The following is a 27,027-nucleotide window of genomic DNA, read 5'->3' on the forward strand; positions in this document are numbered from 1 at the left end:
GATCCCCAGGACTCCCTGTCTGAGACTCCAAAGCCCTGCAGAGTGTCTAGTACCTTCAAATACCAGGGGGGAAGGCCTCTTATCATGTATACCTTCTAATAAAACCAATTAAAGGTAGAGAGAAAGTTGCTATGAAAAGAGCTGAGAACTGTGTCTGGAAACATCTCAGATCTCAGTCAAGTGAGTTCAAGCGTGACCTTGAAAATGTGTGCATTTGGAAGGTGGTGATAGAGAAAGGGCAGGGCAGGAAAGTGGTTCTGTGGGAGGGTTAGGCAGGAAGCTGGGAGGTTTGGGATAATGAAACGTTATGGGAGGCTTTGTGGAGCCTCAGGGGATGGTAAGTTCTCAGCATTCAACAAAAGAAAAATATACAAGTCAGGCGAGAGTGGGGTTTTCATGGAATGATGGAGCAGTGTCTCCTCCCAGGGCTGGGTGGCGACCGGGATATGGCCAGGGTACAGCTTTAGTCCTCGCCTGGGTTCGTCTGACCTTCTCCAGAGGCCCTTAGGGTGTCTGCCCATTGGTTTCCTACTCTTGCCTTCTCCATTCCTGGTATTTCCTTGATATTTCCATTTTTCTCGAGCTCAGCTATGTATCAATATTTAAACACGTTTTTTCTTTTACCTGGATTCTATGTTTTTAGTAGGAAGGTCTCCTTTATCTCAGACTGCCAGATTCCTCAGATTCAGTTTTTAGCAATGTGCTCTTTTTACTGCAAAGCTGTATTTTTTAATACTGGTGCACTTTTTACTCCATACTTAACAGGTTGGTAATGTGGCTTGAGTTTGCAAAAGGTATGTATCTGTGTCTATAGCTATCCCTGTAACTATATCTGTAATCAGTTATATTTTCAACTTGGACTGCTAATTGTTAAAGAATCTTGAGGTGAAGTTACGATTCCTGTTGTAAGTATAGTAGTGTGCTTATTGAGGCTTCAGGAAGATAAGAGCTTTACAATCACCTGTTGGACCATTTTTGCTTAGGTTGCCTTGTAATCGTTATCTCCTCAGAAAAGATGATTCTAAAGATTATGACTAAATTTCACAACATAATAAAGAATACTTTTGCATTCTTTATAAAATCTTATTTCCAAAGTTAGCGAATTACCTAGAAAATCAAGCTTTAATCAAGATTTATGTTCTGGAGACTTTGGAAGAAGGACTTTCTTTTAAACACAAATATTTAAAAGAAGAAAAGTGCATCCTTTTTTAAGATTCTTGAATATTTTCATCAAATGATGGTGTTTTCTTTTTAAAAATTAAGCCTTCTTTAAAAGAATCTTCACTTTCATTTTGTAACTTAGAAATTTCAAATAAGCACAACAATAGAATCATACAACGAACCCCCACTTATCCATCAGCCAGTATCACATTTTTAACATATAGCCAATGTTATTTCATTTATGCTTTTTCCTGCCCCCTCCCCCCGATTTTTTTAAAGTAAATGCTGAATATCGTATTATTTTACACACAAATGATTCAATATACACAGCTCTAAAAGATGAGGTTATTTGTTTGTTTGTTTTTGTGTTTATTTTTTTAATTAATTTATTTTTGGCTGCGTTGGGTCTTCGTTGCTGTGCGTGGGGTTTCTTTTTAGTTGAGGTGAGCAGGGTCTACTCTTTATTGCTGTGCATGGGCCTCTCATTGCGGTGGCCTCTCTTGTCTTGGAGCACCAGCTCTAGGTGCTCGGGCTCTAGAGCGCAGGCTCAGTAGTTGTGGCGTGCGGCCCAGCTGCTCTGCAGCATGTGGGATCCTCCTGAACCAGGGCTCGAACCCGTGTCCCCTGCATTGGCAGGCAGATTCCTAACCACTGCGCCACCAGGGAAGCCCCTGTTTGCTTTCTGAAATGATCAAAGTGCCGTTAAGGAAAAAAAAAATTCTTGATGCCATCAGATATATAGTCTGTCTTCAGAGTTCTCTGAATATCTCTTCAATTCTTTTATAGTTGGATTGTTCAAATCAGTGTCTAGACAAGGTTGGTCCACACCCTGATTGCATTTGGATGATTCTCTTTACCTTAGATAAATATCTCTTTGAACCTATGGGAAAACCTCTCCCAGTTTTTTTTTTTTTTTCTTGCTGTTTACTTGTTGAAGAAACTGGGTCAAGTGTCCTCTGGAATTTCCCACAGTTTGGGTTTGGCTGTATCTGCATGGTGGTGTTAACATGCTCTTCCAGCCCTGTATTTCCTGTAACCTGGTAGTGAGGGCTTGATGAGGTCTGGTCCCCTGTTGTTGTTTCTTGTGCAAGAATCCTTTGTGGTGGAGGGGGTGTACTTCCCACTGCATTTCACTGGGCAGCACGTGATGCCTGGTTTTATCTCTCATAATCTCATGTTAACAATGTTTATATGGTGAAAATGGAGTTTCTTATATTTTTATCAATCAGTATTTTTGATTGGTTTATTTGATATTTATATTATCAGTAAATATTGTGTCAGCAAAACAAAATTTAAAAGACCCCTTTACATATTCTTCCGGACTTTGCCGATAGCATCCATAGCTTGTTCTTTTTTTAACCTGAGCCTATATGAGATCTGATTTAATGTCTTAATTAAGATCATAAGTCATTGCATACCTATCACTTTAATTTTTTACACATCAAAATGATGTACATTTTATGTGAACTCTAAGGACTTGTGGAAGATAAGAAAAGGAAAAGCATGTGGTGTTTTTTTGTTTTTCTGTGAAAAAGTTTATCAGCAGGCAGTTAAAAAAGAGAGAGAAGAAAACAAAGAAGGCATGAGAGCTGTTCTTTGAAATCCTCCAGAGGTGCGATAATAATAGAGCTAATATGCATTGGCTTCTCATCAATTGCCTTGGTAGTTTGAGCCTTGAGTGCCTTAGAAATTAGCTTTCTCCCCATGCCTCTTCACTGTTGCTATAGTATTCTTGCCAAAGGCCTATCTGTTTGTGTTTAAGGAACTCGTGTAATTTCTCTCTTACATTCACTTACAGAACTCGAATTTTGTTTTTGTCTTCCAACAACTCTGTAAAGTACCACCATTACTCTAGCGAGACTCTTGCTACTAATTTCATTATAACAGACCAGTAAATCAACAAAATAAGATTTAGAGCAGTGACTTCCAAACCTCAGCTGTGCATTAGAATCCCCTGGAGCATTTTTAAAAGAATACAGTTCTCTGGCACCCACCTCAGATCTACATCGGGTTCTCGGATGCGGGGGATACAGGAATCCTATGCATTTGTAAAAGACCCTAGCGGTGGAGATTCACATTCCTCGAGTGATTTAGATATGGGCAGGGAGCTCATGCTTGGGAGTTGGAAAGACTCTAGACCAGTAGGTGGTCACTTGAACTTCACAGTGGTTTATTTAATAACTGGAAGAAACAGTAGGATTGATGATAAACTTTGGGCATATTTGGTGTTTTCATCCATGGCTTGAGTGAATACATCAAAAATGGCAAAAGGACCTAGCACCTTGTAAAATGGGATACAAATCCCAAATGACGGTGACAATCCTGAGAGGAATGTTTGTTACAGACAAATGCTGACTAGCAAACATAGAACAGAAAACAGACTACGTCAACACAGAGGAGAAAGCAGTGACCTCATGTCACGAAGGACAGAGCCACGGTAAGGTCCTAACAGAACTCAGTGAGACAGTGCCTGTCGAGAAAGCCAGCACGAGCCTGGGGAACGGGAACAGGAGTGTGGTCCCAGAGGGACAAACGACGGTTTGCCTTTACTTCAGTAGTTTCCCCTGACACTCCTGTGCTGCCTCCTGTTTGCAGAGTTCCTGGAGCAGATGTTTGTCTCTTTGTGCCCTCTTTCTCACCCTCATTTACTCTTCTACCGTGAAGCCACCTCAGAAGTGCTGTCGACCACCTCTTAATTGTCAACTCCTAGTGTTTTCTACTTCTACCTTTACTAATGCATTTGACCTTGAAACTCTCTTTATCCTTAACTTCCAAAACCTCACTCCCATGGTTATCCCTTTTCCCGTCTGACCACTCCTGTGGGTGCCTCTTTCTCTGCTGACCCTCATCCTCTTCATTTCTCGGTTGGCATGCTCCACCATGGACCTCTTTTCCCTTTGGTCAGAGTTGCCTCAGTGTATATCTCCAGACATCACTTCTGCTCTGAAATCCACACCTTATTTCCATTTGCTTCCCAGACAGCCGTTCCCAGACATCTCATAGGTCCTTCTGTCTAAAGCTTGGTTCATTGTCTTACCAATTCTCCCCACCCTCCCTGTTCCTTAGCAAGCCCCCATTCACCAAGTCAACAAAGCTGGAAACACTGTCATTGGAATTCACCCTCTCTGCGCATGTTGTTTGTGGACCACCAAACCTGTCTCTGCTTCTGTCTCTGAAGTGTCCCTTGAATGTGTCCCTTTCTCATTAGTTCTATCACGACCGATAATCCTCACCTTCCCCCACTTGGCTTGCTGTGGCTTCTACCAATTTTAGACACTCTGTGCCATTGTGGAAATGTAGGCCCATGTGCTACATATTCTGATTTTTCAAGTGAAGCTGAAAATACATATTTTCATGTAAACTTGCCCAATCCTTAAAATGTTTGTAACTAATTAAAAAACTTTTATAACACCACGTGCACCTTCGTAGGCCACTAGTTTGTGACTTTTTTGTTTGTTTGTTTTTTTTGCGGTACACAGGCCTCTCGCTGTTGTGGCCTCTCCCATTGCGGAGCACAGGCTCCGGACGCACAGGCTCAGTGGCCATGGCTCACGGGCCCAGCCGCTCCGCGGCATGTGGGATCTTCCCGGACCGGGGCACGAACCCGTGTACCCTGCATCGGCAGGTGGACTCTCAACCACTGCACCACTAGTTTGTGATTTTTGACTTAAACATAAGATAAAAATATTATAAGAAAATGATAATGTAAGTGATTTAGTTGTCTTTTGGCATGGGCAAAAGCTTTATGTCAGAATTTCAAAACAATATATGTGTTTTACTAAATAAAAGTGGAAAATACTTTGGCAAAATAAAAAACACTATAAACAAAGTTAAAATATAAATGATAATATGGGAAGAAAACATTTTCAGATAAAAGATTAATGTAATTATTGTAAAATTATGCTTACAAATCAGTGAAAAAAATAAACTAAAAAAAGCTCTGCACCCTAATAGAAATGAACAAAGGACATGTAGAAATACAAATGTATCTGAAATAAAGTTTGTCCTTACTTGCAGTTAAAGAACTGGAAATTAAAAAGCCATGAGCCGTGAGCATTAACCTATTAGGCAGGTGAAGGCTGATTGCTCAATGTTGGTATGAATATGGGGAAATGGACATGATGTTATACTCTTGGTGGGAATGTGAATTAGAATTTTTTTTTTCTGGAATGGAATGTGGCAGTATCACATCAGTCAGAGTTTCAGCAGGATCCCGGCAAATTAGGAAAAGAGAAAATGGATTCATCATAAGAAAAATCAAAGTTCCAGGAGAACAGTGAAAAAGGCATTGGAGGCGGGAATTAAAGTGGAAAAGACTGACAAATTTCTAAAAGGAGTGAAGGATGTATTCTCTGATTTAAGAAATCTCAGCAGATCCCAGCAGGATAAATTTTTCAAAAGATCTTAGATATATTGCAGTAAATTCCCAAATGCCAAAGACTTAAAAGAGGTCTTAAAAGCTGCCAGAAGGAAAAGACAGATCATATTTTTAAAATCAATCAGTTAACAGCAAAAATATAATCCAAGGTACTGGAATGATTTTTTTCAGAGTTCTGAGAAAAAAATAATTGTCGACCTAGGGTTCTTTATTCTGTGAAGTTGTTTTTCAAGACTGAAGGTGAAATAAAGGCATTTCAAACATAGAGACAACTGAAAAAGCTTGCTATTCACAAAATGTCATTATAAGGACTTCCAAAGGCTCTTCTTTAGGAAGCAGGGCATGATCCCAGGAAAGAGGCCGGAGGAGCAGTCAGATGTGAACAAAGAAAATGATAACTATGTGGGTGCAGCAAAGCAACAGAAGTGAATAATTTATAGGATTTATAAAAATCAAGATAAAGCTAAAATCCTGGAAAGCATTGGCAGATACGTAGTGGAAGAGGGGCATGGGTGATTAGTAGGTCTTGACTTTTTGGAGTGGGGTAAAAAGGTAGACTAGCTTTAGCCCTGTTAGGTTAAATGTTCATTTGAAAAATTAATAGTGTGACACTGCAAGAAGGAAGAAGGGAAATGGAAAGAAGGGAGGAAAACAAATAAATCAATCCAAGATGGCAATGAAAGAGCTTTAAAAGCAAACAGAAAAAGTGAAGCAAATAAAAAAACAATAGCTATTAATCCATGTCTATTGATAATTGTGGTCAAATATTTTAAAGACTAGATTGTTAAAGATTTTATTCATGTGCTATTTATAAGAGATATTCCTAAAACATAAGACTTCAGAAAAGTCAAAAGTAAGAGGAAGGAAAAGGGTATACTAGACAAATACCACTGAAAAGCAAGCTGGAGCAGGTATATTAGTATCAAATCAAAAATGTTTAAGGCAGAGAACATTACTAAAGTTAAAGAAGACCACTGATTATTGAGTAAAGGTTCAGTTTATGTTGAACGTATAAAAATTCTAAACCTCTGTGTACATAACACAGTTCCCAAAAATATCATGCAAAATGGACAGAACTGAAAAGAAATTGATAAATCCACCATCATAAAGAGAGATCTTAACCCACCATTTTCATTAATAAATTGATCAAAAGGATGAAAAGATAAGAAGGATATGAAAGATTTGACCAAAACAAATAACAAGCTTGAACCAGCAGACATATTTTGTAGCCAGAGAATGCTCATATTTATCAAAACATACAGAGAACATTTACGAAACTAGATCACATTAGATTGTTAAGCCTCAAAATATTTCACAGAATATGATCATGCAAGATAAATCACATTCTGGGGACTTCCCTGCTGGCACAGTGACTTAAGAATCTGCCTGCTAATGCAGGGGACACGGGTTCGTGCCCTGGTCTGGGAAAATCCCACATGCCACAGAGCAACTAAGCCTGTGTGCCACAACTACTGAGCCTGTGCTCTAGAGCCCGCATGCCACGACTACTGAAACGCACGCACTTAGAGCCTGTGCTCCACAACAAGAGAAGCCACCACAATGAGAAGCCCGTGCACCGCAACGAAGAGTAGCCCCCGCTCACCACAACTAGGGATAGCCCACATGCAGCAACAAAGACTCAATGCAGCCAAAAATAAATAAATAAAAATTTTAAAAAAAGATAAATCACATTCTCTAATTTAGAAATTAGTAACAAAGAGATACTTTTGGAAATTAAAAAGCATAGTTGTACATAATATGTGGGACAGAAAGGAAATCTGAATTGAAATCAGAAAATATTTAAAGTGTGATAATTAAAAGACTACTTTCCAGAAGTTGTAGGGCACACCTACATAGAGCAATTTGTAGCTTATATTAGAAAAGGAGAAAGGCTGAAAATGAATAAGTTAAGCATCTAGCTTAAGAAGTTAGTTAAAGAACAAATTAATAAACTCAAGGAAAATAGAGGAGAGAAATAAAAGAATATAAAGAAATTATACAGGAAATGTATAATAGAAAGGATTTTTAAAATAGCTCAAATTAAGTATTTTTAAATAAATTTTCAAGAATAAAAGTGGTCAAAATCAAGGGCGAAAAAGGCAAAGAGAATTCCTAGAAGTAGAAATAGTAGTAATGAAAAAAGATGTAATTAGATGTCAGTGGAAATTAAAAGACTAATTAAAGACTATTAAGAACAACTTCATGCTAATAAATTTGAAAACTTAGATGAAAGGAAAAAAAATCATAGAAAAAAATAAACTGCAAAGTTGAGCTAAGAAGAAAGAGAAAACCTGAATAGATTCAATTAAACAATTTAGACCACTACTTCAGAAAGTACCAGGTCCGGATATTTTACCAAGGAATTCCCTCAAAATTTAAGAAATAGGTAATTCCAGTTTTATATAATCGAATAAGAGTTAACATTTCCAACTCATTTTATGAGGTTAGTATGATTTGACACTAAAACCAGATAAGGACAATAAAAGAGAGGAAAATTACAAGTCAATTTCATTCAAATATAAAAGCAGAAATCCTAAACTAAATGTCAGCAAACCAAATTTGGCAATGTAGGAAAAAATCATGACATCATGCCAAGTTGGTTCATCATTAGAAAGCCTGTTAGTAGTTGTACAATGTTAATACGTTAGAGGAGAACAATGCATATGATAACTAGATGCAGGAAAAGCAGCTGTCATTCATGATAAAAACTCTTGGAAAGATTAGGATTGTGTCTATAAAAAGTCTACAGCAAATATTGTTCTCAGTGGTGAAACATTAAAAGCATTCCTTTTATAACTGAGAGCACCACAAAGATGCTTACTACAATATTCAATAATTACTGGAGGTTCCAGCCCTAGCAATAAGACACGGAAGATAATATAGATGAAATATTGGAAATAAAGAACAAAAGGGTCATTTTGGGGGTAAATGAATACATAGAAAAGTCTAAAGGATATATGCAGACTAATTATTAGAATTAATAAGAGAATTTCATAGGTTTTTCAGCTGCAGGTCCATACACAGAAATCAATTACAATAGCAGACAGTTGGAAAATATTATTTTTAGGAGCTAACATGTACAATGGCAACATAAAAAAAATAGGAAGTACCTCATAATAAACCTAGCAAAGTATGCAGTAAATTTATATAGAAAAATGTTAAACTTTATTGAAAGACATTTTGAGAGTCCTTAAAAATAATTGGGAGATTTACCATGTTAAATGCATAGGAAGTCTCATTATCATCAAGATGTTAGTTTTCTTCACCTTGATCTGTAGATTCAAGGCCTTTCTAATCAGACTCCCAACAGGGTTTTTTTATGCAGCTTGACAAGCGAATAATACTAAAAGTTGTATGAACAGCATGGAGGGCCAAGAATAACTCCAAGTAATCCTGATGAAGACTAGAAACAGTGTTGGGGATCAGGAGAGGAACGTGCACTCCTGGATATTAAGATTTATTATAAATAAAGCTCAGGTAATTAATACAGTGTGCATTGACTGATAAGTCAATGGAGTAAAATAACTCAGACAGGTCTATGTATGACAGAGCTGGCATTTCAGATCAGTGGGGACTTTCTGTTGACTATTCTATTGGTTATGCATTGGGGTAAGAATGAAAGTGGATTCCTCACAGATACCATACACAAAGTCAATGCACACAACACTGAGATTTTTTAAAAAATCAGATTATAAAGCAGCATTAAAAAATCATGTCTCCATCTTTGTAAAAAGAGAGAAGAATATAAGTGTGATTATATATCTTGAGAAAAATCTGGAGGGTATCAAAGTCAAGGTGACAGGGGCTTCCCTGGTGGCGCAGTGGTTGAGAGTCCACCTGCTGATGCAGGGGACACGGGTTTGTGCCCCGGTCTGGGAAGATCCCACATGCCGCGGAGCGGCTGGGCCCGTGAGCCATGGCCGCTGAGCCTGCGCGTCCGGAGCCTGTGCTCCGCAACGGGAGAGGCCACAACAGTGAGAGGCACACGTACCGCAAAAAAAAAAAGTCAAGGTGACAAAGTGACTATCTCTGGGTGGTTGGATTGTTGATGATTTAACCTTCTCTTTATGCCTCCTTTTTGTTTCTGTTTAGTTTTGGGGTTTTTTTAATACATTAAGTATACATTACCTTTAATTTGAAAAAAAATTTTCATTTTCAGTTTGTTCCCCTATTTTTACTAGTTTAGTCTTCTTTTAGATTATTTTTTAGAATTCTTTTTGGCAACTTCCAAACTGCCTCTTCCCTTCACACACAAAAATAACATTTTCATTGTGAGTTTGGTTGGAATTGTCTGGTGCATAATAGGCACTCAGTATGTTTGTTAAGTAAATAAATACGGGAACAATTCACATCTTTATACCGGTTAGCCCTTCCAACCAAGAACATGGTATGTTACTCAGATCTTTTCAAGTCCTTTTTTTTTTTTCTTTTAATTAATATAAGCTTTGTGATTTTTTGAAATACAGATCTCACACATTCATACAATTATCGTTTTCTAAAATAGTATAGTCTTTCAGTTTTTCCCCCACCTTGAGTCAAACCCTTAACTGTATATCTTTACCATCAGGACTTAGAAGCGTCAGAAAGATGATTTAAACGTAGATAAATACATCCTGTGTAGTGAGATTAAGGACCAGGGTTTATTTAGCTTAGAATAAATGACTGTATTGCAACTGAATACCTATCTCCAAGCACGTGGTAGTGGCCAGCTTTCCTTCAGCTCTGCCAAAGACAGGACACAAAATGAACTTCAACTGAAGTGTGAGCAGTTCAGATTAGAGATTGCAAACTGGCAGTGCGAAGCTGAAGTGGCCCTCAGAAACATTATTTTGGACTGCACGGCATAGTTTAAAATTTTGAATTCATTGCTAATTTAAAATTTGGGACATCTCACATAAAAATTTAGATTTCCAGGTTTTCTGGCAAGGCTTAAAATCTGGTACCCTGCACCCGAGTTTCCAGCAGCAGCTGACGGCTGGAGTTCAGTAGCAGCTGCCCCCTTTAAACCAGGTGTGTACTTTCTCCAGTTCACCTCTGTCAGAACCCAGCCCTTTCCTGTTACCTGTCTTGCCCCTTAAGCATTTAAGTGTGCAACCTCAATTCAAGTGGTAAAGGAAGAACTGAGTTGTACACGTATAGGCATGGCATTTTTCATTCAGCCTTTCAGTATTGTTTTTTAAATATGGTTTAAACGAAATTGAGTTATTTGTAGCGAGGTGGATGGACCTAGAGTCTGTCATACAGAGTGAAGTAAGTCAGAAAGAGAAAAACAAACACCATATGCTAACACATATATATGGAATCTAAAAAAAAAAAAAGGTTCTGATGAACCTAGGGGCAGGACAGAAATAGACACAGATGTAGAGAATGGACTTCAGGACACGGGGAGGGAGAAGGGTAAGCTGGGACGAAGTGAGAGAGGCATGGACATATATACACTACCAAATGTAAAATAGATAGCTAGTGGGAAGCAGCTGCATAGCACAGGGAGATCAGCTCTGTGCTTTGTGACCACCTAGAGGGATGGGATAGGGAGGGTGGGAGGGAGACGCAAGAAGGAGGGGATATGGGGATATATGTATACATATAGCTGATTCACTTTGTTATACAGCAGAAACTAACACAACATTGTAAAGCAATCATACTCCAATAAAGATGTTAAATAAATAAATATGGTCCTAATAAGCGGGAAGTAGAGTAGGTGACTTCTCAAAGATCTTTCTTGTCCTGTGAGTCTGCGATCCTGTTGGAATAAATCCCATGGTTCAAGAACACTTTTTCTCAATGTACATGGTCGTCGAAGCTGCAGTGGGCCCTGTGCAAGACAAGGAGCCCACAGAGGTCGTGCTTCATCTGGCATCCTCGTCTTGGGCACAGGAAGTTTGACAGCTATTGCAGAGGGACCTGCTTCAACAACCAGCAGTTCAAACAACTAGCTACCTCATTTAGAAGGTTTCTTAAAACTCTGTGTTGCTTTTTATGCCTAGTTATATAAATGTGAGTGAAGGATTTTATAGGTAACTTTGAGTTTTGTAAGTACTCAGTATCACATCATTCCCATGAGTACCATGGAGACCATCGTTTTGAATATCATTTCATCTGTGCTTGAATGTTATCTAATCACGGTTTTCATATTTAACGTTAAGGGCATATTTTTATAAACAAAATAGTGGGAAAGTGGTATGCGAACGAAATCTAAAGTGATAGCTTCTCAGTATGTTTTATTCTAATTTTTGTCTGCCCTGAGAAGCTTTCTCATTCAGTGTTAACAATCTCTGATAGATCCTGTAGATAATAAAATTAATAGCACATGTGGCCCGTGGTATTACATACAAAGTCAGTGAGGTTACAGGTAGAAAGTTTGTTTTTTTCCAAGTAAATTTGGCCTCAAGTAATTATTTTGTTCACAGGTTTTGTTTTTTTTTTTTTTTTTTAATGGAACTAACCAGTTTGCCCATTTGTTTTGGCATCAAATAGACATAGCTTCATTGTGACTCAGAGTCCAGTTCTGTCCTTATTTAAAGACATGAAATGTTATCTCAAGGGAACTTTTTTGGAGTCTCTAAATGTCTTGGGTAATAAGTGAAACTTTTAGCCCAGGATCAAATATTCCACTTACCCACCCAAATTGTTTCCCAGTTGTGGTCTTAGACTAGGATCCTGTGTGTGTCTTCTTAAACTTAGGACAGGACACTTGTTTTTTGGTTCCCACAGAACAGTTTTTTTCTACAACCCCACCGACATCAGCAATGGTGAAGGTCGCACTTAGACCTACAAAATGTTTCAAAGGGCTCCATAAAGGCTTTTCAAAGACGGTGTCTCATACTTAGTTTTTCCTTTATGTTTCAAGAGATGGCATCAAGCTTATGATTTCTCTACCCTTGACTGTCTGATAAGGACTGGTATGACTTTCCGAATAGGCACAGTTTCAGAAGTCATGAGTTATAACTTCATTTCTCCTGAACTAAATAGCTTTAAAACACACACGTTACCCATCTTTTAAATATATTATGTGTTCCTGGCCTAGTCTAGCACCAAGACATTGTCAGTACTTGATAGGTATGAGACCCTTCCTTCCTACTGTCTTATTAAATCTCACCCAAGTCTTCAGCTAGTGAATGAGCACTGACTCAAGACCTCAGACTGGAAAGAGTCACAAGTCTGAACTGGTGCACAGTATGGAGCTGCTTCTAGTTCAGCCCACAGTCATCTGATTGCCACCAAGTCCCCTTTCTTAAAACAAATGTAGACCAATATGAGGCCACTATCACACCTGCTTAGGTAAGCTTACCTTTGCTGAAAATTGAAGTATCTATAAATTTAAGATTTGGTTTCTTCAAAATCAACTTTAGGACTGAATCTTCAAGTCGTGTGTGTTTCAGACTTGGAATTGTAATTATAGCTTTAGTCTGAACCTGCAATTTCCTGCAGCAGCTAAAGAAACCATCAAAATTAATAAATGACTGGCATTCTAAAATAGCATGCAGGGGCTTCCCTGGTGGCGCAGTGGTTGAGAGTCCACCTGCCAATGCAGGGGACACAGGTTCGTGCCCGGGTCCGGGAGGATCCCACATGCCTTGGAGCGGCTGGGCCCGTGGGCCATGGCCGCTGGGCCTGTGCGTCCGGAGCCTGTGCTCCGCAACGGGAGGGGCCGCGGTGGTGAGAGGCCCACGTACCGCTAAATAAATAAATAAATAAATAAATAAAATAGCATGCAGTTTGAAAATTTGTATTTAGGCAACTGAGATTTTTTCTTTAAAGTTCAAATCCTGAATGGGGGTCATTCTCCAGAAAAACTAGCCTGATCTCTTTAAAAGGTCAGAGTTATGGAAAAAAGGAAGAGGTTATTTTATTATTCTAGGTGTAAGAAACATAACCAGATGCAATGCATGACCTTTGGTTGGATTCTAGTTCAGGAGGAAAGTCAGTGATACACATTTTGGGGGCATTTTGAGAATTTGAACATGGACTGTCTATTTGAGCAATAATGTCATGTCAGTTATGATCATAGTATTTTGTGATATAGGAGAATGTCATTGTCTGGGAGTCTGTGCTTGCATATTTAGGAGTAAAACGTCATGATGTCTACTCTGAAATGGTATAGCAAGTGGGTATATGAAATATGATACAATATTAACCATTACTGAGTATAGATGGCGGGCTTTGGGGTGTTCATGGCACTGTTTTTCCTCTTTTCTGGGTGTTGGAAATTTTTCATGCTTGTGCGTGAGGATACTAAGGAAGCCGTCACCTCTGGGAGAGAAGTGTTGTGGGACACAGTATGTCTTGCTGAGACTGCCCTGTGGTTTGGGAGGAGGCTTCGCTGGAGGGGAGCCATGAAGTGGTGGGCGGAGCCCACTGTGAAGGGTGCTTACCTGCCCGGCTGTCCAGGGGCTCAGCAGGCTGACCCAAGGCAGTTTCCCAGGCTCCCCATGAATTGGTCTCCTAGTCGCCATGGGAGAGGGCTTCCCACCATGGTGCACTGGACCACAGCTTCCCCTTGGCAGTCTTGGGGAAGCTCAAGTCATGTTGGCCAGGAATCCCCTGGAAAACAAGAGAAGCTGGATAGTTTTACAGTAAAAACTCCATGTTAGATATTTGCTCGTAGTGTCTTGGGACTGTGAAATGTAACAACCCAAATAAACGACCACTCCCTTCAAAAGTATTACTCATTGGAGCACAGTACTACTTAAAACTAATCTATTGCCTGGCTAAGCCAGGATGGAATTTGTTCAACTCATACTTGATTTTTTTTGTTTGTTTTTCCCTTTCTATTCATGAAATCTCTGAATTTCTAATAAAGCCATTTGGAACAGTTTATTTTAGGCAGAATGTTAAATGAAATAGTAGCAGAACTCTGTCCTTAAAACATGGACCACCTTTCTTTCTCTCACAAATATTACGACCCCTGCCTCCTTTTTTTCTTGGATACTTAATGTTCTTTGGTGAAGAACAGAAGGAAGTACATGTGGTAATAAGTCATCATCTGGGGCTTCATTGCAAGGTTGTCTGTAGAAAGGTAGCCGGAAGTGCAGCAGCTCTTTATAAAGTACGGAGTGCGGGAGGCACAGGGATGGGAGACTTTTGGGGCTGCTTGGGGGCCATGGGAGACGATGGCCTCCTGCTGGTACCGGATGTCTCATGACATTAAGCAACGCAGAAATATATTATTTCTAGAAGTAGACATACCTGAAGACTCCTGGTGGAAAGGTGCTTCCACTACAAAGCAGTCCTCTCTCTAACCCCAATCTCTTTCTGTGGCTACAGACAGTTTTTTCAAATTAAGGAGGCCCACAGTAAGTAGCTCAAAGAAAACAGGCATCCTTAAGTGTGATTTATAAGTGCCTCTGGATCTTGGAATACCATTGTCATGTAGTTTTCAGATGAATATCACTTTATGATTTCCATTTTGCTTCTTCCCCCGCTGGCCCTGCCCCTGGTTCCGGGCATTTAGAACATCAGCGTTGCAAGCTGGTGCCCAAGAAGGGGAAACAGAAGGCCTCCTGGATTCTTTGCCAAGCTGCTATTTAGCTTTCGAGAGTAGTGGAGCTTTACATTAACCCTGGATAATACAGTATCTCAGTAGCCTGCTCAAGTCTGTGAAGCCAGTTTCATTAAAGAGCAAAGATAATGTACTCTTTATCACTGCCTATTATCTATGGATAAATGAAGTACAGCTCCCTAAGCATTTCAGTTCAGTATATTTCAACAGCAGTGAGTTTCTTCGTTTACATATCAAAATTAGTTTGCTGTAAGAACTGACACAAATACTTCTTGTGTTTTCTCTCTCTTCAAGTTTCTCTTTAAACAATAAGGTTTCCTACAGCCAGTAGAATTTGAACTAAGCAGGTGCAAATCTCTTTTCCATGGTAAACTTACCATTTCTCTTATAGGTGCCATTCGACAGGGTTTTCCACTAAAACCATAACAAGACGCCAGCTGAGGAATGATTGCCTTTAACATAATCCTGTCCAGGAGGGTGGGGGACAGAAGAGGAAGGATTTCAATAAACTCATTTCTCCTAGTAATGTCAGTAGTAAAACAGTCAGAATTTGACTTATACTGCTTTATTTTTCTATAGGGGAAGGTGTCCTACTGAGACAGCTGACCAAGCAGGATTTAGTTATTACTCAAGTGGTATCTCCAGATACCAGGCTTCCTGAGCTCGAGCTTTCCTAGTCGACTTCAGATTTAGTGCCTTCCTACTGATAACACTTTATCGCTGGAGATTTTGTACAGGGAAAAGAGTTTTGAAAATTTGAGCATGCCATCTGACTCTTGATCACCTGGAACTATAAGCATTAAGTGTGATCCACCAGCAAAGGCAGAATGACTTCGATATTGCATTTTTGTTGTTGTTGTCAGTCCTTTGGAAGACTCACATGATAAATCATTACTTTGAAAATCACCTTTCTTTGTGTGTTTGTAAATCCCAAATTGTTAAGGACTCCTCTCTTACCATCCCCCTCCCCCAGCAGTAGGACAAATAAACAGATGTGGATGTCACTTCCACTCTCTCGGTGACCTAAGGGCTGAAGTATTTGTTTTAAAGCACTCAGAATAATGCCAGTGGTGTGCATATTTTGTTTGACACTTTAAGCAGAAGAAAGCCACATGACCAAAGTGCAATCCACTTTAAGTATGTTAGGAAAAAATATATTTCATCTCAGTAAATCTGGAGATTATCCCATCATAGATGTCACTGTTATTTCAAAATCCCCGTGACTGAAGCAGTTGTGCTGTCAGAGCCATAGCTTGTGTAGACAGAACATCAAGTCTGTGGTCACTGATGTTCTGGATCTTTCTACGAGGGTGACAGAAGGATACTTGAATGTAAAACTGGAAACTTTAATTGTGTTCTTTATGTACAAGTTATGTCAAAACAATCATAATGATAGTCTTTGGAGAATCCAGTGGGCCTGGAGACCACCTCTTTTTAACTCCTGGACCTTCCAATTTCATAAATAAAATACTGTCTTTAAGAGTTAGCAATTTTCTGAGGTTGTTTTAGAACCTGGGAACCCTCACCAATCTTTGGTGGGCCTTTCACTTCTGATTCTTCCACCAAGTACTGGACTGTGTTAACTGGACGTTTTTACTTGATTTCAGGAGAGTCATCAAGAGAGTAGTCTATACCTGGAGGGGGGCTGGAAGGAAGGAAGGAACTATGCTGGTGCTTCCTGTGAGCCACCTGCAATTCCATTGCCACCCTGTAAGGTGAATGGTAATGTCTCCATCATCACAGATGGAATGCATTCCTTTGGACCAGGCTTCTTTCATTTAACATCATGTTTGTGAGATTCAGTTCTGATATTGCCTCTAGTTGTAGCTTATTCACTTTTAGGGGCAGAGTAGGATTGCACTGTGTGACTATTACCTCCTCCCTTTTTTTCAATTAAAAATTCTACTTTTGGGCTTCCCTGGTGGCGCAGTGGTTGAGAGTCCGCCTGCCGATGCAGGGGACACGGGTTTGTGCCCTGGACTGCGAGGATCCCACATGCCGCGGAGCGGCTGGGCCCGTGAGCCATGGCCGCTGGGCCTGTGCTCCACAGCGGGAGAGGACACACCAGTGAGAGGCCCGCGTACCTCAAAAAAAAAAAAAATTGTACTTTTGATGGGTATTTGCATTGCTTCCAGTTTGGGACTATTGTGAAAAGTGCTATTAACGTTCTGTGTGTTTATGCTTAAGTTCAACTTTAGATGCTGAAAGAAGCTGTACCATTTCATACTTCCACCAGCAGTGCATGAGAATTCCCATTTGCCCACATTATTGCCAACACTTGGCGCTTTTGGCCTTTTTCAGTTTGGCCATTCTGGTGGATTGGAGAGTTTTCTTTCTGCCTCTTCTCTTTTCGTGGGTTGGGGGGGAGGTTCATGTCATATTTCTTTTCATCTCATCCTATATAAAGGCTTTACTGTACTTGAATTAGAATAACTTATTTACAGGCGAAATACACCCTTCTTCAAATAGGTATTAAACTCTTCTTTCTGTGAGCTGATAAGTAATGAGCATCAGAAGGTGGCCAAGATTGGTGCACCAGCTCAGCCTGAATTAATCCTCCAACCTGGAGGGACTGGTTGTTAGGCCTGTTTGGTCAGACCTCATTTATTCCAATTTACAGATAAAGTAACTGAGCTGCTTCAGGGACTGGAGGCTATTCCAGGTGCCGTGGCCGGGCCTCCTGGAAGAGCTAAGCGTACACTGTTCACCCCTTCCTCTAAGAGAGGCCCTCTACGGATTCTCTTCATCTTTTGCTCACTAGGTAATCATTGAATGCTCACTGCATGGCAGGCACTGGGCTAGGCCCGTGGGATTCAGTCACAAACAAGCTTATTATCTAATGCTGTCTTCTTTCACTTTACAGGTTTTTGTTTGTTTGTTTGTTTTAATGGGGTATACTTGATTTACAAAGTTGTTTTAGTTTCAGGTGTACAGCAAAGTGATTCAGTTACACATATACACGTATTCATTCTTTTTCAAATTCTTTCCCCATACAGGTCATTAAAGAGTATTGAGTAGAGTTCCCTGTGCTGTATAGTAGGTCCTTGTTGGTTATCTATTTTATGTATAGTAGTGTGTGTATGTTAATCCCAAGCTCCTAATTTATCCCTCCCCCTCCACATTTCCCCTTTGGTAACCATGGGTTTGTTTTAGAAATCTGTGAGTCTGTTTCTCTTTTGTAAATACGTTCATTTGTATCATTTTTTAAATTAGATTCCACATATGAGTGATATCATATGATATTCACTTTACAGGTTATGGCTTTCAAATCACAGCCTATTTCCTCAAGAGAGGGATACGTCTCCGCTGCCTCGGGGGCTCACAGAATGCAGGTGAGAAGCCAATTTCTTGGGTCGTCAGGCATTGTGCACAATTAACGTGTCCTTAGAGAAGGGGTGAAAACTAAGGAATGAAGATTCCTAGTTGCCTCATAGCCTTCATGAAACTTAGTATTTGCAAGCACTTGTGATTATTTGTGTTTCATCTTGCACTGTTTACTGCCTGCCTGAGCGCAGTGAGTGGTGCCACACTCTACTTTCCTTTCCTGCTGCATCTCAGCACTTTCCTTGAGCTTCCAGAGTGACTGGACAGGCAGTTAAACTGTGACTCACTTCACCATTGTCGGTGCACACCAAGGCCCAGGAGCACAGAGCAAGCACGTGCACAAGAAAATGCTTTCCTAGGTGTGTGATGAGGCCTGCTTTCCCCCCACCCTGGCCCCCATTTCCCCAAGTCAAGACGTCCACCGAGGAAATGATTTCAGACGTGTCCAGCCAACAACAACAGAGTCAGATGCTAACGACCGGAAAGAAAATCTAGCTCAGCTTCCTTGGATGATTTTAGTACATAAGACATGAAACGGGGACTTTAAAAAGTAACTGTGTGGAGGTTTGCTCTTGGAATCTGCAGTTACGGGCACTTTCTTTTTTTTTTTTAAATGCATCTTTATTGGAGTATAATTGCTTCACAGTACTGTGTTAGTTTCTTTTGTACAACAAAGTGAATCAGCAATATGCGTACATATGTCCCCGTATTCCCTCCCCCTTGAGCCTCCCTCCCACCCTCCCTATCCCACCCCTCTAGGTCATCGCAAAGCACTGAGCTGATCTCCCTGTGCTGTGCTGCTGCTTCCCACTAGCTGACTATTTTACATTTGGTAGTGTATATATGTCGATGTTACTCTCGCTTTGCCCCAGCTTCCCCCTCTACCCATCCCCCTCCATGTCCTCAGGTCCATTCTCCATGTCTGCATCATCTTTATTCCTGCCCTGCCACTAGCTTCATCAGTGCCTTTTTTTTTTTTTTTTAGATCCCATATATATGCGTTAGCATACGGTATTTGTTTTTCTCTTTCTGACTTAACTTCACTCCGTATGACAGACTGTAGGTCCATCCACCTCACTACAAATAACTCAATTTCATTTCTTTTTAATGGTAATATTCCATTGTATATATGTGCCACATCTTCTTTATCCATTCATCTGTCGATGGACATTTAGGTTGCTTCCACGTCCTGGCTATTGTAAGTAGTGCTGCAGTGAACACTGTGGTACATGTCTCTTTTTTGAATTATGGTTTTCTCAGGGTATATGCCCAGTAGTGGGATTCCTGGGTCATATGATAGTTCTATTTTTAGTTTTTTAAGGAACCTCCATACTGTTCTCCATAGTGGTTGTATCAATTTACATTTCCACCAACAGTGCAGGAGGGTTCACTTTTCACCTCAAACTGTACTACAAAGCTACAGTAATCAAGACAGTATGGTACTGGCACAAAAATAGAAATATAGATCAATGGTACAGAATAGAATGCCCAGAGATAAACCCATGCACCCATGCACATATCATCACCTAATTTACGACAAAGGAAGCAAGAATATACAATGGAGAAAAGTCAGCCTCTTCAATAAGTGGTGCTGGGAAAACTGGACAGGTACATGTAAAAGAATGAAATTAGGACACTGCATAACACCATACACAAAAATAAACTCCAAGTGGATTAAAGACCTAAATGTAAGACCAGACACTATAAAACTCTTAGGGGAAAACATAGGAAAAACACTCTTTGACATAAACCACAGCAAGATCTTTTTTGACCCACCTCCTAGAGTAATGAAAATGAAAACAAAAATAAACAAATGGGACCTACTGAAACTTCAAAGCTTCTGCACAGCAAAGGAAACCATAAACAAGACAAAAAGACAACCCTCAGAATGGGAGAAAATATTTGCAAACAAAACAACAGACAACAGATTAATCTCCAAAAAAATGCAAACAGCTCATGGAGCTCAATATCAAAAAAACAAACAATGCAATTAAAAAATGGGAGGAAGACCTAAATAGACATTTCACCAAAGAAGACATACAGATGGCCAAGAGGCACATGAAAAGATGCTCAACATCACTAATTATTAGAGAAATGCAAATCAAAACTACAATAAGGTATCACCTCACACCAGTCAGAATGGCCATTATCAAAAAATCTAGAAACAGTAAATTCTGGAAAGGGTATGGTGAAAAGGGAACCCTCCTGCACTTTCTTAACTTTAAGTGTCGGTTGACTATGTTACTCTCACAGTGGGGCCTTCCACTCTGTTCAGTTCTCTTAGTAAAATAAACCAGTTAACTTTGTATCTGTTAAAATACAGCCTAGCTACCCTTCCTAGTAGGGACTGCCATTGCTTAAATCTTTACTTTATTTAAATATTGACATAATATAAATCTCAGTTATAACCTAAGCAGAGTGAAAGGGTACATAAGTGGCCTTCTATTTATATAATACCTGGCACCAAATTGTTTAAAATCTGCCATTCTAGCGTTCTTCTTTTCTTTTCTTTTTTTAAAATTTATTTATTTTTGGCTGCATTGGGTCTTTGTTGCTGTGCGTGGGCTTTCTCTAGTTGTGGCGAGTGGGGTCTACTCTTCGTTGTGGTGCGCCAGCTTCTCATTGCAGTGGTCTCTCTTGTTGCAGAGCACGGGCTCTAGGAGCACGGGCTTCAGTGGCTGTGGCTCGTGGGCTCTAGAGTGCAGTCTCAGTAGTTGTGGCTCACGGGCTTAGTTGCTCCTCAGCATGTGGGATCTTCCCGGGCGGGGGCTCGAACCCGTGTCCCCTGCATTGGCAGGCGGATTCTTAACCACTGCACCACCAGGGAAGCCCTAGCGTTCTTATTTTCGAGAGGAATCATTTGATAGAACTGATCATTTTGAATTCTAGTTCAGATCCACTAGTGAACTATGTTTCAAGATTGTGATATTGGGGGGCAGGGGTGCAAATAATGAATTCTGAGTCTCAGTTTCCCCTTCCATAAAGCAGGAAGTGGACTGTTTACCTTTTATCTCAATAAGGTATTGGAAGAATTAGTGAATAAATACTAACTGCTATGTTAACTTTGTTTTTCTGCCTTTTCAATGTCCACCCTAGCCACCTAGCCAGATATAGCACCCATGTGGGTCAAAGTTTAAACACACTGGACCCCCTGAAATGGGGGTTTCTGCATGAGAAGGACCAGAGGGAGTCAGATCAGAATAGCAGGTTAGGCCCCAGTCGCGGAGACTGAATGTTTGCAGGTCGCATGGTGAGGAGCCAGGGTGGGGTTCTGAGCAGGGTAAGCGGAGCTCTTGTTGGAACTGCTACCCCACTTGCCCTGAGTAGAATGAATTGGAATAGAGAAGAGTGACCCCCACAAGGAGACAACAGAGGTCCCGGTGAGCAGAGAGCAGATCCCGGAACATCAGCTTGCTAGGCCTTTTGGTATCATTTAACCTCCCCGAGTGGTGTGAGGCGTTAACTGTACAGAAGTTTTGTGTCTGTGTAACTGACACCTTCACGCTTGGCTTGCGTCACTACCTCAGTGCTCTCCGTTGCCATCCGTTGTTGGAAATGTGCAATGTATGTAAAAGGCTTCACTTTCATGACTCATAATAAAAATTGGTCACATCTAAGAGGAAGATTTTCTCTTTTAGAAAAAGATGGCTTTATTTCTGTTATAAATATGATACGTATTATAAAAAATATTCAGGCAATACAACCAAGTAAAAGCAGGGGAGAGAAGACCCTCCCACCCCCACCCCCCAGAATGTACACTGTTAACATCAGCTAAGCATCCCTCCAAAGATAGGTGGAGGCTGCATAAATGAACGGAGAGATGGATAGACAGATGGAGAAGGAGGCACACAGGTAGTAGCATTTACCACTTTATAGTCCTTTCGTTGAGTGTTGAGAAGTCTGGTTCTGTGATTCATTCAGTCTTCCCCACCCAGAAGTCAGTGGTTTTGCTTTAAGAAGTTGTAATAGTGGATCACTGCAACTGTGGTATTGTTGTATCAACTCTACTATTGCACATTTAACCATTTCCTTAAGTTTGATCATTAATTCCTGATCAGTGACACTGCTGTTTTCATAGCCTGGTTCAGATCAGTTGTAGGAGAACCTCTCCAAGACCAGGTGACCGAGGAGAGGATAAGTAAACTAGTAAGAACATTGTCACGTTTTCAGATTTTCGTCATCTTCCCGTGTACGTCAGAACACTCATTAGTTAATGTTGACCCTATTTCCTAAATGTGAGTTCTGAACAGAAAACAGCAAACTGACACAGAGGGAAAGCTGTAAAGGCCCTGCCTGGGGGTTTCATGTGATATGATGGCCCAGGGGCTCAGGTGGACCAATCTGCAGCCTCCTTGGCCATCCCTAGAGCTTTGTGCTTGTCCCGCAGTATTGATGACAAACACTGAAATGAGGGGAGGGGAGAAGACACGTGTCTGATACATACACGCTTATTGCTGTAACTCAGAAGTCTGGGACCAAGCATTTCTGTGTTTAGTCTTTTGATACCTTTAGTAATGTGATTTCCTTCATTTTGTACAGAACTCCGGGTATTTCCCGACAGATTTGTGGTCTGCGTAAGTCAGCTTGCATTCAGTCACGATCTTTTGGCAAGTCAGAGTGAAGAGTTGGTACGTATGAAAAAAATTCTGTAAGCAAATAAATCTGCTTAAATGATGAGTTATTATGAAAAATAGAAAAGAGATTGTCGTCTATTCTCATTCAGCTCTTGAGCCCTCAGTGCATGTTTTAAGGGACCAAAAAGTCTTACCTGTTTTGCATGATAATATTGATTAATTGATGTGCTGCTTCTTTTCTTGAAGACGCCTTGAAAATTTAGCATGATCAGTAGTATCTCTTCCATAGCAATACAAAAATGAGAAAACATATCACAAAAACTGTGAAAATGCTTATGATAGTATTTAAATGAAATATAAAGCATTCTTTAAATGAAATGAAGCAAAATCCACGTTTCCACTAGAAGCTTTCATTGGGGTCAGTGGCTTTTGAATTTTATTCCATGGTGAATCACTGACATTTTCATGAGAACCAGTACTTTTCCCCAGTGTGTTATTTCTTAGCTGATAGGGTTTGTTTTCTCTCTCTTTTCTCGTGCTAAGTTTTGAGCTCCATCAGTCCTATTTCTGTTTCGCTGGAGTTCTCTATGCAGACAAATGGATACTGAAAATTCACTCCTAATGTTATAGTTTACAGCTTTGTCTTTTAAGCTTAGCATATACGTTTGAGAGTCTCCTTGGTGTGTGTGTGCATGCGTGTGTGTGTGTGCGTGTGTGTATCTTGCTGCAGTCACAGCTCAATCTATCAGAACTTACCTCTGTACCAATTTTTTTTTCATATTTTTGGACTTGGACTTGTGACTTGAAAGTTTAACAAAGAGGGAAAAAAATCTAGTAGACGTTAAACGTGGGCATGAAGTATGACATGATTATTATGCTTCTAAAATAATTTATAGGGATATTAGATTATCCCTTATGTTTATTATTTTTTAATCCATTTGAAATTTGGCCCACATGGTCTAAAACCAGCTTCTTATCTTATCTTAAATAAATACATAGGAAAAGTGTTTTAGAGACTAAAAGGGTGAACAGAGACCCAGCAAAAGTAAAGAGCAGAGAATGCAGATTTAAATTTAGATACCTTCATCTGTAGCAGATGAGCCCTTCAGAAAAGCCAGTGGGACCTGTATTTCATCTATCAATTAAATGCTAAGTATACACATTAAGTGAAATAAATGGGGCAAACCTGGTGAAAAGTATTGAAAGTTTATTTGTGAAGTATTTGTAGGATGTTGAGTTATCTTAGTAAATTAATAAATACTAAAGTCGTAATGCTGTTGGCAAACAGCTATAATGTAATATAGCTTAACTGATTCTCAGACCAATGAAGAAATTGATTTGTGGTTTGAGAAAACAACAATTAATTGTACCACAAAGTACTACTGTTTTCACATGGAATACAGAAGAAATTAGATCTTGTATGGTATGTTATATTAATATGTAATATTTTAAATTATTAAGGGTGAGTTAAAATATCTCCATACAAATGAAATATTATCCTCCTTAGGGGCACTGGTATTTATACAGATGTAAGTTTCCTATAGCTGCTGTCATATAAATCTTATAATCTGGAGGACATCCTAAATGTTAAGAATTGTCATTCTGAAAAGTTGACTGGTCTGAGCCTTTTGCGTGAGCCAGTTCCGTGTTCTCATATTCAAAATGTTCTGATATCCAGGGATAACAGTGTCAGACTTAACCATGTTAGCTTATGAGAAAAGTGCCATTTACATCATGAGGATCTTTCACTGTTTGGAGTGCTTCTCTTTAGATGTAGTCAGTCTCTGTCTCTTGAGCTTCCTTTTTCCCCACCTCTGACCATCCTTCACATACACGCTTTCCCAGCCACACGTATACAAGTCAGCTAACGCCTGGCACTGCCAGATGGCTCCATCCCAGGCACAGGCTCCGTGCACCCCTCTGCATGGCCAGCCTGCCTGTACAGCGCCCCTCCTCACAGGCCTGTCCACCGCTTCCTCAAGCTCCTTCCCCCAGAACCGATAACATACCCAGGTCAAGCAGAGGGCCCTCTCTCCCACAAATGGCCCGTCCAGCCAAGGCCACAGTCCTTCCATTACAAGTGCCTTGGACTCTGTCCTCATTGATATTTGATGTCTGCAGATCCCTCCAGTCTCAGCTACTTAAGGATCAATAAACAATCCTTCCCTCCCAGAATTGCCTTCTGCCAGAGAGAAGGCAAAGTTACTCCCATTATTCTTACTCTCTCTCAGATGCTCAAAGCCAGTGAGGTCTGGCTCTCCTCTGAGTATCCCTTGAACTTCCTTACATTTCTTAAAGCTTCGAATTCTTTTATCAGTTTACACTGATACTCACCACAAGGCCGGATCCGTCTCATTTTCTCTTAGTAGTTACTCTCCAGGAATGTCTGACTGAGCGAGGCCTGGGGAATGGGCTTCCTGAGCAGCTGTATCAGAGGTACTTCTTTGGTATAAATGTCAATTATTTTTCCTATAACTGTTTACTGAACTCCCTCTTCCCCAGCCACGGAAGTGATGGCGGTGAGTCAGTACCTGGGCAGCAGCCAGGGAGCCTTTAACTCGTGCTGTTGCCTTGAGTAGAGATGCCTTTTCTCCTGCCTTTTTCCCTTTCCTTTCCTTTCCTTTCCTCGATCCTCAGTGTCTAAATAATAGTCAGGTAGGAAATCTGCGAGTGCCTCTTCAGAGCTGCTCCTCCTGGACACAGGGAAGCCAGATGCACTCAGCTCCCAGGTTCCTAAAGGTGGCAGCACAAAAGAACCACTGTTCCTGATCAGGCGGCCCAGAGGGAGTAATCCCCCTCCTTTGGGGGCAGAACGAGTGCAGTCAGTGCTGCCCCCCAGCACCACGGAGGTCTGTCACACGCACACGCCCATGCACGAGGGACTCCCCGCATGGAGTCCCTCGTGCACGGAGGTCTGTCACACGCATACCCCAGTGCACGAGGGACTCCATGTGGGGAGGTGCTCCGTGTTGTTGCAATAGCTCTGCCCTGAGTGCCCACGTGCCAGGGATGTGGGAATCATGATGTGTACTTTGGGAAGAAAGGGCATTATTACGAGATGAGTCATTGTATTTTTCTTACTACAGTTTCTCATAAGAAATCTTGAAGCCCTTATAGCCTAAGTTTGGGACCTATTGCTAGAAGTGGAGCTGGGAAACCTTTTTGCAAGATTTTACCTTTAGTTTCATAGCTTTGTTTTTCCCTTCACCTTCTTTTCCCTAGAAATACTAAGAGCAGAAAGTAAATTTGTATGGTGCTCAGTGTATCCCATTCCAGCAAATGTTTTCTTTCGTGTTTACCAACCCAGGTCCCCATGTAAAGACTGCTTTCTTCTTTAGATGTAAAGCCCAGGGGGGCTTTGGGAAATTTAAAATTGTTTATCATTTTATCATTCCTTTATTAAAGAAATAACGAACATAACCGAAGTCATAGCTTTACTTTCCAAAGTAATAACTTTATTGTGTAAATAATCACAGAACTCTGTATATATCTGGGACATTTCAGAGTCAGCACAAAGCTGCTGTCTCATAGAACACTGGTTACAGCGGCTCCTAGTCTCTGGAGACCTTCCCATCTGCTCTCACCATCACATTTTAACATAGTTTCCTGAGTACTGGCTGTGTGCCAGGAGCTCTGGTAGGCACTGGGGAAACAAAGAAAAAGAAAAACAGTGCTCTTGCCCTCAAGGAGCTTACAGTCTGGCAGATCAAGGGTACTGAAGGTGACCCAGGTGACCTAAAAGTTGTAATTCTAATAGAGCCTCCTTTTTTCTTAAAGACGTACCCGTTCCGCACTTTAATGGTTCATTCAGCTGCTCTCTACAGTTCGGGAAGGGAAATCCAAAATTCTAAGTTACTTTCTTTTAAACCTAAGCTGTAAAAGTCTGTGATTGTTTGGGAAATTAAAAATGGCATTTAGCACTAGAGCTGCAGAAAAGTGGATGTGTACGTTAAGATATTCAGAAGCTCTGCCTCACCTTCATTTGATTTGTGGCCAAGCTGTGAAAACAGCTGTTAAGATTCTTCAGAAAGCGCCAGGCCCTCGCCTAGAGTGGAAGGATTGCTGGCACGCCCTGACAAGAGACAATA

The 27,027-nt window shown here is 40.5% G+C and overlaps 1 protein-coding gene across 1 annotated transcript in view; it reads left to right on the plus strand.

Moving 5' to 3' along the window:
• SLX4IP (SLX4 interacting protein) overlaps positions 1-27,027 on the plus strand; it is a 181,776-nt gene that overhangs the window by 139,768 nt on the left and 14,981 nt on the right. Inside the window, 2 exon segments of the mRNA XM_060031236.1 lie at positions 18,296-18,373; positions 22,905-22,993. Coding sequence (XP_059887219.1) covers positions 18,296-18,373; positions 22,905-22,993 — 167 coding nt within the window.

This window comes from Delphinus delphis, chromosome 15, assembly GCF_949987515.2.
Source record: "Delphinus delphis chromosome 15, mDelDel1.2, whole genome shotgun sequence".
Classification (NCBI taxonomy): Eukaryota; Metazoa; Chordata; class Mammalia; order Artiodactyla; family Delphinidae; genus Delphinus; species Delphinus delphis.